Source organism: Microtus oregoni, unplaced genomic scaffold (assembly GCF_018167655.1).
Source record: "Microtus oregoni isolate MIOR12 unplaced genomic scaffold, Mior012 000011F_ref0000422, whole genome shotgun sequence".
Taxonomy (NCBI): Eukaryota; Metazoa; Chordata; class Mammalia; order Rodentia; family Cricetidae; genus Microtus; species Microtus oregoni.
In genome coordinates, this window is record NW_024543070.1 from 29,584,234 (window position 1) to 29,599,250 (window position 15,017).

General features: G+C 45.0%; 1 protein-coding gene and 1 long non-coding RNA gene across 3 annotated transcripts in view; one reads left to right on the forward strand and one right to left on the reverse strand.

The window, feature by feature from the left end:
- LOC121453322 (microtubule-associated protein RP/EB family member 2) overlaps window positions 1-10,147 on the reverse strand; it is a 138,171-nt gene extending 128,024 nt beyond the window's left edge. Inside the window, exon 1 of one of the 2 annotated variants that reach the window (XM_041660003.1) lies at window positions 10,076-10,147. Coding sequence is in view for 1 of the 2 variants with exons in the window: in XM_041660002.1 (XP_041515936.1) it covers window positions 8,563-8,598 (36 nt within the window). In the remaining variant the exon portion in view is untranslated. Of the gene's footprint in view, window positions 1-8,562; window positions 8,688-10,075 lie in introns of those variants that run through there. The other variant, XM_041660002.1, reaches the window with a different exon arrangement.
- Window positions 10,148-10,202: 55 nt separating this feature from the next.
- On the forward strand, window positions 10,203-14,767 carry LOC121453323. Its single transcript, XR_005974992.1, has 3 exons — window positions 10,203-10,236; window positions 11,907-11,953; window positions 12,871-14,767. It is a non-coding gene; the product is annotated as an uncharacterized LOC121453323 (long non-coding RNA).
- The last annotated feature ends 250 nt before the right edge of the window (window positions 14,768-15,017 follow it).

The following is a 15,017-nucleotide window of genomic DNA, read 5'->3' on the forward strand; positions in this document are numbered from 1 at the left end:
TATTGTTGATTAAATTTTTTTTATAACAGTATGTTGAAATAAGAGTGGCGGGGCTGTGTTCCCAGCACCCCGGCCGCCTGCTTGGCTAGCTTATGCCCGAAATAACAACACACAAACTGTATTCATTTAAACACTGCTTGGCCCATTTCTATCTAGGCTCTTCTAGGCTAACTCTCGCACCTGGACTAGCCCATTTCTTAGCATCTGTGTAGCACCGGTCTTACCGGGAAGATTCTAGCCTACGTCCATCCTGGGTCGGAGCTTCATCGCGTGCATCTTCCCGGGAGCGGGGAGCATGGCGTCTCTCTGAGGTGTCTGCTCCCGAGAGGAGAGCTGTGGAGTCTGAGCTCACTTCCTCTTCCTCCCAGCATTCTGTTCTGTTTACTCCACCAACCTATGTTCTAACCAATAAAATGGGCCAAGGCAGTTCCTTTATTAGCCAATGACCTTCCTCCATCAACAGTATAAATCATGCTGGCCTGGAACTTACTATGAAGCCCAGACTGACTTGGAACCCACAATATTCCTTCAACCTCCCAAATAGCTGGGGTTACAGGTGCATGCCACCACATCTGGCTATGGGTGGATGACGTTAATACCAGTGTATATGCTCTGCCAGAAACCCCACTACTTGAGGGTTTTGAGGATCTGCCATGGCAGTCTACATATATTATATTATTGGACAGTTGGATTTACTGCTACTGCGCCTATTCCAATATAACTAAATAATTAATACGCTAGCAGATTATTAAAACTCCATGTTTTCCTCATACTTAGAAAATAAATTATGGATTCATCAAAGGAGAAAATACCTTACCCATTATATTTTATTATAAAAATGAAGTACTAACCACCGTGTGGAGCGCAGAGATGCTTGTGACCAGGGGAGAGACAAAGACATGATGCTCCCACGCTTCCAACTGGAGCCCACAACAGTGCCCTGAGCTGTCTGGAACTGCACAGAAGAAGCAAGGACCAGGTCTCCCGACCACACGTCCAAACCGCCTCACCATGACTGAGACAAGCAGATAGCATGGTCTCCTGACCACACGTCCAAACTGCCTCACCGTGACTGAGACAAGCAGATGGAATGTCTCGTGTCTGACTCGAGTAAGCATTTAACCAAGATCATTGTTTAGAGTTGTATTTTGAGCAAAGAGGGGGAGTTGGGGATGATCATTTATGATTCTGACTCCTGTTATGTTTAGGACACTTTAGTAGAAGACTCCTTTGCCCCTTTGGCAGCCATTTCTCTAATTTTCCCACTCTTCAATGTTTGCTGTTTTAATTTTTAAAATCTCTAGTACCTCCACTTATGATCAACAAACATAATTTTCAGAGAAACGAAGGTACAAAGTCTCTCAAGCAAAAGCAGGAAAACTATTATCAGGGTAACAACAATTTAGAGGCAAAACCCAACGTTATTAGGTCTAAAAAGAAACCTTAAATCTATGGTTTACAAAGAAACCTAAAAAATGTAAAAAATAAAAATGGAAACATCCACAGAGCCTTCAGATTCCAATAGCAAATTCCAAAACAACACCACCCCCTGCAAAATGGTCAGTTAAACATTTCTTTCTCTTGGGATGGGCACTTAACCCCATGGGAAAATATAATTCAGGTGAGCTCAGCATGTTGGTTCCGGGTATAGAACACAATCATTGTTCTACCCAAGCTGCTGGCTCACCTGCATCTGATTGCCCAACATGGCACACTCGGAAGACAGCAAGATGACTCTTCCCAACTCCACCCAAGGTCCCAGGCCTGAACAAATTACCCTGAAGAGTGTCACCACACGCTCTGAGAAGATAAAGTTGAAGACACAAAAAATGCACTCTTTCCCGAAGGTGGTGAAGCCGGACTCAGATGCACAAGTGGGCAGCGGCTGGTGGCCATAGTGATAGACACGGACAGCAATAGACTCCAAGGAGGAAAAAAATGACCATGGCTCCTCGAGTATAGTTACACTCTGTTTAGCCTATGTGGTTGATTGTGAGGGATGTTGCTAAGTAGTACCAGGAGGTCCGGGTTCCTTTCAAATAAGATGAACAATAGCTCTATCCACCAGATGGTTCTTGTTTGTGAACACAACTTGATTCTGAAGCCCTAACTGGCCCCTCGCTTACTCAAAACAGGGGCTAAGGGCTGATCTCCCCTGGCTCTTTCAAACTCTCTGTTCCTAAGGCCACACAACACTCATCCTACAGCAAAAAACCAAGTTATATAGTGATCTTTTGTTGCTTAGAATTGTTTGTAAAGCTTACGCATGTGTATATGGGGGCTTTTGTGAGTTAGTGTACCACACGTGTGCAAGTGTCTGTAGAGGCTGGAATAAAGCATTGGGTCACTTGACTGAAGTTCTAGGTGGTTGTGAGCTTGGGAACAAAATATGGGTCCTCCGTAAGAGCAGCAAATGAAATGGTCCTAACTGCTGCGTTTCTCCAGCTCTGCTGGTTAGCATCTTCACTGTCGATGTGGAAGCATCAGTATAAAAGCACTTTCAACAGCCTAGGAGGAAGGAGAGGAATCCCCAGGGTGAGGCTCTCTGCCACAGATGAGAGGCAGAGCACAGGAAGAAAGACATAGTCTGAGATTCTAAAGATAGAAAATGTGTAGGGTTTTGTTTTGCTTTTTCTGAAACAGGGTTTCTCTGTGTATCCCTGGCTGTCCTGGAACTTGCTCTACAAACTAGGCTGGCCTTGAACTTAGAGATCCGCCATCCCAGCCTCCTGAGTGCCTGGATTAAAGGGTGTGCCACCACTGCCTGGTTTATGTGTAGGTTTTTTAAATAGGGGAAAATATGTATATTATGACTCAAGAAGGAAGCAGTCTTGCATCTCCCAGGCATTCACTATGTACCTTTTCCAGTCCCGAGATACTCAAGCCTGGGAAGTGTTCTTTTCCTTCTGTTGTACCACCTTTATGTCTAGATTTTTCTTGTAACCCCTACTCAAGCCTGCCACATGAAAACATTCACATCAGCCTAAAGTCTGATTCCTCAGATGTCCTGGGGTTTAACAGGCATTGATATTTTAGGTAGAAGGAATATTGGCCTACCAATGGACTGTCAAGTCCCACGGATGCGCCAGAGTGCAGCATAGTAGACTATCATGACCTTCAAATGATTCGTGAAGGGTGCTACGATGTAGGCCTTACACTCTAGGGATGAGTGGGTCTGGATCATTGTGTGGAGGCAATGGTTAGGGGGCTAGGAAGTGCTTCTCAGAGCCCAGTTCTACAAGGTTACTGTCTCTAATGGACCGCCAGGGGAGCTCACTGAAGGGCAGCTCCTCATTTACTCCAGGAAGGCCAGTGGGTATGGCTGCTCTGAAGACAATCATTACTGTCAGCGACTCGAGATGGAGTAAATGAATTTATCATTTTGTTTTGTTTTTTAGAATGACTTGACTCATGTCACCCCAAATTTTACACTAACACTTGGTTGAACTTAATGAAGAAGGGGACACTCTGGCTCCTAAATTTCAAGTGGACAGATCTGGAAGGAATAAAGATGGCTCTATTTAAAGTGAAACTCATTTGCAAATTCTTCACCTGTGACAGTGACAAGTCATCCAAAGGAGGAAGTCCCCTGACTGAAGGAAGTCTCATGTCAGGAAGCACAATAAGAGGCGGAGACAAATTCCTATCAATGAAGTTACGCTTTTCAATAAGCCTACTTGAGTCCTAATCAGTAGTAATTGGTCCAGTCCTGGTAGAGGGACTCACACGAATTCCCCATCACACTATCTTATCTATTGTTGAATTTGGAGCCTAAAGCAATTGTACCTGGCATGATGTAATAAGATAATGTTAACCTCAGCAGCGTTAGGAACATTATGTAGATATTATTTTCTATGTTTACTGTTGACTTCAGAAAAGAAAGCAGTGTCATTCCCCCAAGCTTCCCACCACACTCAAGTGTATAAAGTAATGGTGAAAATTGTCCATAGCTGAACAAATCTCAAAACTTACGCCTTCCCATGATGAAACAATAAGCATACACACACCACAGAAGACAGGTATGGTAGGGCATGTTTGGAATCTCAGCACTGGGAGGCAGAAGCTGTGTCTGTAGAGCAAGTTCTAGGTCAGCCGAGACTTCACAGTGAGAAAGGGCAGTCCCCAGGACTAAAGGGCTAAAGCGTGAGATCGCAAGGGGACATGGTTTCACATTCTTCTAGAACTCTAGCAACAACGGCAGGTTAATATTGTATATTCAGGCTTATTTAGGGTCAGAACTTCCGTGTTTAACTGTTTTAATGAAGTCCACATTATTTGGGAATGTGACATTCTTGCAACATAAATAAAATACAAACATATGAAAAGAAACTCTTCTATCTTTAGTGATTATCTGATCTAGGTTTAGTAGGTTTTTGTTTGCATCATCAGAAGGAAAAAATTAGGCTGAAAAGATTTGAGTGAACAAGCGCTCATTTAGACTGGAGTGAACAGAGATAATGTAAACCAGTCTGTCTGCCAAGTTCTCCTGTTAACATGCCGCCAGAGTTCTAGGCTTTGTGGACGACACATCCTCCACACTGCTCCCACTATGGCAGAGCTGGACAGAAGTCACTGGCAAGACGTGAACAAACAGGTAAGAGGCAGTCCAAAGAAACTTTATTTTGGAGCCAACATTTTGAGTTTCACATATTTTCCAAGGTCTCTGAATTCTTTTCTTTAGGTGCCTTTTAGCTATGAGAAGCTGAAAAGATTAATCTTCTAAGAACAGATAGATGGTGGGCCATAGACTGTGGGTCCCTGAATTATGCGAAGCCGTAAATTTAAGTTCCCTTCAATCTTTATGCCAGGGCGTAGAGTTGGCCAACAGTAATTATGTGACTTTTTTCTTTTTAGAAAATTGAATTATGTTTTGAAAACTTTTTATTTTTATCATTAATATTTTTATCATTTTCATTCCCATCTCCTCCTAGATTCCTCATTCCTCACCCATCCAACTTCTTGTTATCTCTTTCTTATAAAACAAAACAAAACAAACATCAGACAAAATGCTAGCATGGTGGTGGTGGAGCCACGCCTATAATCCCAGTGCTTGAGGGCAGAGGCAGGTGGATCTCTGTGAGTTTGAGGCCAGCCTATTCTACAGAGTGAGTCTTGGGACAGCCAGGACTACACAGAGAAACCCTGTCAAAAACCAGACCAAACAAAAAACAAAAAGCCAGCAAAAGAGCAAAGTGACCGAAAGCCTGAATCCATTTTGTGCTGGCCAACTACTCCTGCGCACGCAGACTGCCCTGGAATACGGTTGATAAACCCAGTGTCACTTGAAAATTGGTTTATTTCTCTGATGTTCGGAAAATGCTGTTTCCTTTAGTAGTCCACCACCTCTGGCTCTTAGAATCTTTCCACCCCATCTTCTGCATAGATCCTTAAGCACTGTAGCCCCTCAATTTCTTATCGCTCCCCCAAAAGATGGTAAAAATTTAAAAAAATAAGAATGGATCTATTTACATCATGTCAGCTTTGGGAAAATCCTATAAGCCTTTATTTACTTGGCATAGTTCCTGTCAAAATAAATTGAAATTCCTACTTTTAAATATACTGAAATGCATTTGTCCTTATGTATATATATTATGATATATACCATATATCATATATTACATGATATATATATATATATATATATATATATATATGTAGCAGTGCTTTCCCACTAAGCTACATTCATGTTCTATTTTAAGATCAGTAGGCAGAGGGCTGGAGAGATGGCTCGGCGGTTAAGAGCATTGCCTGCTCTTCCAAAGGTCTTGAGTTCAATTCCCAGCAACCACATGGTGACTCACAACCATCTATAATGAGGCCTGCAGGAAGAATACTGTATACGTAATAAATAAAAAAAAAAGATCAGTAGGCAGATGAGAATAAAAGCAGGTTAACTATAAACCAATTCTGAACTGACTCCTTCATTAATGAATTCCTTAAGGCACTCACAGTTGGACATGCTCTTTTTCTAAGAGGGTGAACTTCTGTGAAAGGGATTCTTTGATCCATGAGTGTGATTCCAATGTTATAACAATTATTATTTATGCTTAAAGCACACTGGTACTTAAGGAAGCTTATGGAACATATTAGCTAATATGTCCCACATTATTCATTTGGTAGCAATCTTGGCTCCTCCATATCCAGATTATGTATCTTGGAAATTAATGAAGCTGAATGTACTTAGGAGGTGTTGTAGCCCAGTGATCTCTTCACATTCTGATAGTCTTGAGAACAAATGAGCAGATTTCTCAGACAAAGAGCCCTGTGACCGCACTGGAAGGCCTGTTGTCATAAACGAGAAAACACAGTCCCAAGCAGTGTACACACAGGTACTGTGGTACAGGTTCAGGTGGAATGCACCATCTGACCGTGCTGAGTGCTTGTGGAGTCCAGGCAAGGCTGGTCCCCCGAAAACCGAGGATAGGGAAAGGAAGCATTTGGTCAATGGCATAATGACGGTGATGTACGGGGCACAAGGACAGCAAGGAAGGGAAAGTTAATAACAACAAAAAAGAGGGAAAATAAATATATTTTAATAAAATATCTGAGAGTCATCCTTTGGGTATTAGTTTTTATTTATTTATAAATAGGTCCTTGCTGTAAAACCTAGACTTGTCTCAAATTCCACTGCAATCCTCCTGCCTCAGCCTTCAGAGTACTGGGATTATAGATGTGAACCTGGTTTAAGATTATTTTTTTTGCCATCTTTTAAAAAATTAGCATATGGTTTTTCATTAGTTTACAAAATAACGGGTTTTATTATGGTATTTTCATACATACTTTTTTTTTGATCCTCGATCCCATCTTCCTCCTGCCCCTCCTGTAGCATCCTCTACACTCCCCCACCCCCAGAAAGTCCTCTCGTCTTCATGCCCCATGTAGTCTACTATACTTTTTCCTTCCCCTCTTAAGATGTTCTCACTCTCATGTTCACCTTTCTAGTTCCATGTCTCCGCCCTCCATATACACACACACATACAAAAATTAAAGCCTAAGGTTTGTATCTGACAGAAAAATGTGGAACTTGTCTTTTTTGACTTGAGTCTGATCTCCTTAAGTTAAACACCTATGAGCTCGGGATGCATGCAACTTGGCAGAACACTTGCCTAGCACACAAGACTCTAGGCTCCATCCCCAGCGTGCATAGGTACACTCGGGCAGTACACACACGTACACACACATACACATACACATACACACACACACACAGTTTTGATCAGTAGCAAACAGAATTTCAAATGAAATAAACTTTCTTTTTAAACAGCTCATTGACTTCACCCCTGAACACATCAAATAGTGTATGCCCTTTTTAAAAAATTTAAAATGTACGTACTGCAAAGCCCCCCTTCTTTGGTTGTCGTTGTTGTATTGTTTTGTTTTTCAAGACAGGGTTTCTGTGTATAGCCCTGGCTGGAACTTGCTCCGTAGACCAGGTTGGCCTCAAACTCACCGAGATCCACCTGCCTTTGCCTCCTAAGTGCTGGGATTAAAGGCATGCACCACCACTGCCCGGTCCTCCTCTCTTTTTTTATAACTGAGATAACCCAAACTACTTTACACTTTCCCGGAAGCCTTTTGAAATATGCCTTCTACAAAGGACAAGCTGTCTAGCTGGCTTCGGTTTCCCTGCTAACAGCAGCTAGTATTATTCAAAGCAGGTAGACGAGGGAGAGGTTCTGGCAAGCAAACGGCCTGATCAGACAGCAAGATGTGCTTTCAGAGGAGTGGCGTGTGTTCTGTGTGTCAATAACAAGCCATAATTACTTCCCATTCACAGGGCGGGCATTGGAGTGCAGCCTGCTGACTCACCCAGCTGCTCACAGTTTATTTCTGCTGGGTTTCCCTGCTGCCTGCTCCACAGACGTCATGACCAGAATGAAAGTTTCTCTCCGTTTCCCTTAACAACAGTGCACACACCAGGCATGGACAGCGAACTTCCAAACATCCAGCAATAACCAGACCCCAGGCAGGGAAGGGGAAAAGATTGCTGTAGAGAGATGCCACAATCTTTCAGGCCTCCAGATGACAGTCATTTGCCCTACGGTGTGAGTCACCGGCACCCCAGTTTCAGTATCTCCTCTCTCTCTCTCTCTCTCTCTCTCTCTCTCTCTCTCTCTCTCTCTCTCTCCCCCTCCCACACAAGTAGTTAAAGTGATATCTTGTAACACAACCACGTTGCTATTATCGAAATGGTTCTCGACCTGCTATCCAGTGGAATCATCTGGAAGTTTTGTTTAATACCAAGAATGCCTAGTTCTTGCCCCCTCTCCACCAACAATCTGACTTAAATGGTTTAGGATGGGAAGTAAGATACCAGGACTCTCCAAATCTCCTCAGGTGATTCCATGATGAAGCCATGTTTGGCGATCAGAGCCCGCGCAAAGGAAGCTTACCTAAAGACCACCCTGTTTCAGAGATCAGTGACACATGACACTTTCCTAACCGATGTGTTAGCATGGGAGACAAAAGTGACAGCAAAGCCAGGCATTTCCTGCCTGGACGAGCCCTTCCCCACCACCGCCCCCACTTTGCTGGGTGTCCTAGAGAAGCACCCCACATTACCTTTCTGATCCCCCTTTGATCTCTGATCTGTTTCATCCTAGCGTCTGGTTCCGCCAAGTCGCACCCCTGCGGTCCTCTCAGGTCAGAAGCAGGTCCTGCTCAGATCTCACTCAAGACTGGACTTCTCTAGTACTTACCTAAGCTAGGGCAGTGCCTCCGCCTTGAACCACGGCCCCGGGGCAGATACTTATGCTAATCAAGAAAGTTCCTCCACTCCTTGCTTACTGCACACGCGGGTGTGGGCATTTACTTAATTAACCCTTGTTTTTTTTTTTTTTTTTGCCTTGACCCCTCTGTAGTGCTTTTGGCAGTCATTTTATTGCCCTGTGGGGCCGGATCACTTTATTTACTTTTTTTTTTTTTCCAGGAAAGGATTGGACCTGAGCAAGTAGTGAACACCCGCTGAGGGGGTAGGAGGTGGAAGGAGGGACAGCAGGGCCGTCTGGTGCTGAGGTGAAGGGACAGTTAATGTTAGGAATATTAATTACTCTGCGCGCCACTGACCCAACGAGGGCTAGCAGAAGGGGGACTGGAGGTTAAGACAAAGGCTCCTGGTCCAATGGCTGCAGCTCCATTCCTCCAAGGCTGCAGCTGCTCCTTTGACACTGGCTTGGCAAAGTGACTTAAGTGGTGACCAGACCCTTTTGCTCTTTCCGGTCTGAAGACCGCGTTGCCTAAGGCTCAGGTTCAAAGGCGCGCGCGCGGGGTGGGGTGGGGGGTATTTTTTTGAACCCACCCAGCTTTCAGGGCCTTTGTGGCATCACTTTGGCTTCGGCGGAGCACTTGGAAGGGTAGACTGAAGAATGCCCCTCCAAACCAGAGTGCTGGTCTTCGAGTAGCACCCCCCTCGCCCCGCCCGGTGCTCCCTGGAGAACCTCTCAGGCGCAGACTAGCGACCCGCTCTTCTTGCCACACACCCATCTGATTCCCAAGTCCCGGATCCACGAGTGATCGTTCCCAGTCGTGCGACCCTTGTCCCCGGACAGGACGCACCAGGGAAGCAGCAGAGCTTGGGGATCCCGAAATGTACTCCAGACTGGGTGCGCGCGGTACACTTCTTGGTCTGCCCCAAAGTGCGCAGCTTTTAGGAGCTCCGAGGGCTCTCAGCCCCCGCGTCCCAGTGCTCCAGCAGGAGGGGCCGAGCTCCGAGGGCGCGCACCTACAAATCCCCCTCTCCTAGGTGGCCCCAGCCGTCACTCTTCGGCCAGTGCACTTTGTGTCTGCCAGCGTGGCAGCTCTGACTCCCTTCCCTTTCTTGGGGTATACCGCTTTAGCTCCCGCCACAAAAAAACAGGGGCGACCCGTAAGAACGCGGCTGCGTGCACAACCCTGGCAGGATAACTTCTTGATGGGCTCGGAGACCCCGAGATCCGCTTGCTCCTCGATCTGCAGATCGCAGACCCAGGCGTGGGTGGGGGAGGCGCTGCCAATCCCGGGCCTGGGAGGGACTGACCCAGGGCAAAGGGTGTCGGGGTGCGCCAGGGCTGTACAGCTTTGAACATACTTGACTCACCTGCTCCGGCGTTGTCGCCTCCTTCCTCTGCTGACAGCTGGGGGCTTTGTTTCTCCACCCCCTCAGCCTGCCACGCTCCGCCTCCACACTCTCACGTGACTCGCCGTCTGCCACCGTCAGAGTCCACTTGAGAGAGACCCTGGGCGCCGCCTCTTCTCCGGGTGAGGTGGAGACCCCAGCAGTGGAGGGGACCCTCGGGTTCAGGGCGATTCGCAGAGGAACTCTGGGTCAGACAGGCTGAACTGGTGACAGAGGGAAAAGTGTGGGGGTTGGGGAAGAAATGGAGAGAGCCGATGGCTGCAACCAGATGGGAGCAGAAGGGCGAAGCTTGCCGAGGATCCAAAGGCGATGTCCCACCCTGAATGAAGTACCTGCACCTGGGCTCTGCATAGCACCCCGAAACGATTTGCACTCACTCCTAGGGACTTCTGGATAAGGAGGGACAACCTAGTTTTATTAAAAGAAGCACCATTAATTAAAAGAAGCAACTCCTAGTCGGATAGCGCGATTAATGATTTAGTAACTGTGCACTGTATGGAGGTTCCAAACCTACCTTTTGATTCTGTTGATGTTTAGTTAAAGTTGGAAAATAGGTTCCGGACTGGGGAAGTTCCCTCCGGAAGATGATTGGTGTGGGCACTTGTCCATATGGAACAGCAGCCGTTTTTTAATGAAACGAACTAAAAAAAAAAAAAAAATGTTAGGGCCTCAAGACCAGGCTCAGTATCTGCTGTTCTTGGAAGTGGTCCCACCCCTGCTGTTTGCAATACTCTCCAGTGTCTGCATTGGAAACAAATTGCTGTGGGACTCCTTCCTTTAGTCCCCGGGGAACAGGGTCAGCCTCATCTTGATGCTCCCACTTTCCCTGCTAACTAAGGAGAAGAATGCATCTCCGCCAGCTGTCACTAAAAATCCTTAGAGGGGTTGACCTCAGCCCAGCACTCACCCCGTTTCTCGTTCAAAAGGATCCGCTGGGGATTTTTTTAGAAAAAAATTCAAATGTGAGTGGATCCAGCCTTGAGCTGAGAGTTTCTGTGTCTGGTAAACTCCTAAGTGATGTAAGGGCTAGTTTGAGGAACACACGTTAAGGACAAGGCTTAGAGTGTACTCTTCGACACTAGCTGGCCCTTGCTGCGTTTTGGCTGCCCGACTCTCAGGCTGTAAGATGGGACTGGTATTTATTATTCTCCGTGTTGCTATGAGAAAAGGCCAGCAAACGCACCTCTGGGGAGGGGGGGGGTCTATTTTCCATCACGGCAGGGAAGAAGAGGCTGCAGGAGTGTGAGGCAGCTTGTTTTCTCCTTTTTATTCATCCTGAAACCACAACCTATGGTTTGGTGCTCCCTACGTTTAGGATGGGTCTTTCTACCAGGGTTAATCCAATCTCACAAACGTGCTCTGAGATTTGTCTCCTAGGTGATTTTAGATCCCGTCAATTTGATGATATTCACCAGCACAGCATAAATACCCAGCTCATTGCAGAGTCCGGAGGGATAAACCAGGACCCACATAGTGCCCAACAGACCAACGTTTAGGAAGTGTGAGCTAACTAGCTGCTGGGTCATTGCAGATGTGAAGTCCAAGCATGCTTCAAGCATGCTTGAAGAAGCAGTCTGGTGCAGGATAATATAGGAATAAGGCAGTCGCCTTACAGACGGTGGTCATTCCCACAGTATACCAGACATGCAGGTGTGCAGATGTGTGTGCCATAAGTGAGAATGGTCACGGTGCAGAGCAAATCATTTGTTTAAAAAGTTCATTTTCTATTTTAAATCATGATGAATTGGTTCTCAGACACTGAATTAAAAATTCATTTTGCTTTTTATTACAGATAATGCCCAGCTGCCTGCTGGATGGGTAATCTATTTTAATATTGGAGTGAGTAAATGGGTTGTTCGGGAGCTGTACATTTCCCCTCCTCATTAAAAAACTTGAAATTTAAATGTAAATGGCTTTATTAATGAAGATCTGGTATTCTTAGCTCTCAGGATGAATGGCGATGTCATTAGACTTCCCGTTCCTTGCTTGCTCCCCTTTCTTTCTTCCCCAAATATAGGTGTTTCTAAGATTAATTCCTCCCCTCTCTACCAATTGCCTCACAATTTAATTCATGTTTTAGTTCAGTTGTTAAGTGTGTAGAGATCACTTCTGAATCCATAGCTACATCCTTAACGTCTTCCCAAGTCCTTGTCTACAGAGTGAGTTCCAGGACAGCCAGGACTACACAGAGAAATCCTGTGTCAGAAAAAAAAAATTGGGGGAGGGATGTTAGTTGTGGCTTTAGCACTCAAGTCTTTAGGTTCTGTTATTCTGTGATGATGAATAAACTCTGGCCGTGGTCCTGAGGTTTGAACCTGGGACTTCTTAGGTGTTGGGCGAGCATTCTGCTACTGTACTACCTCTCAGACCACGCCAGCAATAACTTTGATTTAAACTTATGCTGATATTACTATGCTGTTTGCTGGGGGGTAGGTGTGGGGTGGTGTTTTTGAGACAGGATGTCTCTGCATAGCCCAGCTGTCCCAGAACTCACTATGTAGACCAGGCTGGCCTCGAATTCACAGATCACAAATATTTACTATGCATTTTCACTGAATTTCCCAGTAGCCTTTGCTGTGGTCAAAATTAAACTCCTTCCTCTCATAAAACTGATAACATCTCTGTGTTTGATCAAGATGATGTCCTGTATTGGGCAGTCCTTCGCTAGCAATCTAGGGATCCAGTGAGGGTGGGAGGCACACAACATGATTTATCTCAGCCATCATCCTGCTGCTCTTCCTTGGTATTTCCTCTAGACTTTGTCTGCAACAGTGACTGTCATCAGCTCGTGTGTGAAGGTGACTTACTGGTGTAAGAGCCACGTGAGCAGCTGTGAGCTGTCGCCCGGAGGACGATCAGTGGGAACACCACTGGGGAGAGACTGTGTCCCTCACAATAGGACAGACCATGCCGCTGCAACAAATGCTACCAAACTCCCAGTGATTGACACACGGACAGACTCCAGGGAAGCTGGCCTAGGTGATTGTCTTTCTAGCCTGCTTTATCCTTGGACAGCTCCCCGAGCACACAGCAGGAAAGGGAGCAGAAGAACTGGACACAAACCCGGGTGCCTTCACTCACCAGTGACCCAAGGCTTTTTTCAGTTTCATTGTTTAAAAGAAGTCATGTTAAGTTCAGACTTTAAGGAGCTATGCACTCAACAGGAAGAGGAAAGTAAAGAGTTTGTGACTGTGGATGATAATATCACCCACAGGGATCCATTTAGAGGAAGTTGGGGATAAAATTAAACTAAAAAGAGCTTAGCTACAGCAGGAGGTTAGCAGAAATGACCAGTTGGGTGACTGCAGTACTGTGTGGCATTTTTTGGGGAGTGGGGCACTAATGTCATGCTGTTGTCATACAGTATTATCAAGAGGGACACTTGTCAGTGCACTCCAGGTCTGTCCACTCCAGGCCTTGACTAGCCAGACGCATCTGCAGTGTACTGTCCTGGTTGTTCCCCAGGTAGCGTACCCACCTTAAATGCCTTAAATGTGTAAGGCTACAACAACACAAGACAACTTTCTAATTTTGATTGCAATTATGGTATTTTTTAAAACCTTGGATGAATCTGTGTATATAAAGAATGAAATCTTAAAACAAAAAAAATAGAGGAAGGTCATCAGGATAAAATTATCCCAGGTTATCACATGATTGTCTAAACTATACCGTTGACCAAGAATTCTCTGGTCATGTTCATGGGAACATTGTATTACAGCATTTCAAGTTAAAAAGAAGTTCACAAATGAGGAAAATAAAATGCTTTTCAGAATACCTTGGGGGTTTTGCTAAATGCCTAAAATTGTATTAGCTAAATCTACCACGTATATCTTCCCATACTTCATATATTTATGAGATAAACTCTAACGCCTGTTGTAAAATCTAGAGTGCAATGCAGGTATAAGATATTATATGCTGCAGGGTACTGAGTCATGGTTCTGGTTTAAATCTTGTATAGTCTCTGAATACATGGGTCAATGACTTCACTGTATAGAACTATTTCCCAGTATATGCCTTTGTAAAATATGACCATTCCCTAATATTCTGACAGCTTCTACTACACATTTCTACAAATATCCATCACACAGGGCTCTTAAGGAGACACAGAGTCTATTAAGTTGTGAACTTTTTGCTCAGTCCCTTCTCTGTCTGACTGATTCCCACCCCCCTCGAGTCTTTGCTGAGTTGTAATTTTGTCTTAGATATGATTTGTAACCTCAGGAGATATGCTGTAAAGAGTCACATGTAAATACATGGCTGATAAGAACAAGACTGAGAAGAAGGTGCTCATTACCAGTATCTGACAGTCTTTGTCAGGATGGAGAGTAAAAGTGCCGTCAGATGACAGTGTGTTGGAATCACTGCCTGCTGTTGTCTGCAGCATCCAGTCCACCAACTCCAAAGCATGTCTGGATTCCTAGGAGCAAATGTTTGTGATTTGGCTAAAAAGTGTAAGGAAGTCCAGTGTAAGTGTCTCCCTAGCTTCGAGCTTTGATCGTAACCAACTTTGATGCCCCCATAAAGAAACAGGATGGAAGAGGAAATGTGCTCATTACATAATGTGTTTATGAAACATAGGCTTTGTTTAAAGTGTAACGAAGGACCCAAAGTCATTCTGTATCAAAAGTGTTTATCATTTTATGACACGCTGGAAATAAAGTCACATACAAAGAAGTAAGGTGGGTGCATAATTTTTAATGCTTCTGTTTGATCTTTTTCTCCTTCCCTGCCCCCACTGTATTTCCCCAGTTCTGGGATAGCTTGTCCATGCCAGGCAAGGATTCTACTACCAAACTACAACCCCAGCCCTTTTCCTTTTGGTTCTTGTTTTGAGATAGGGTCTTGCTCAGTCACTCAGTTTAGCCTTGAACTCAAACCCTCCTGCCATAACATTAGGGGCTGC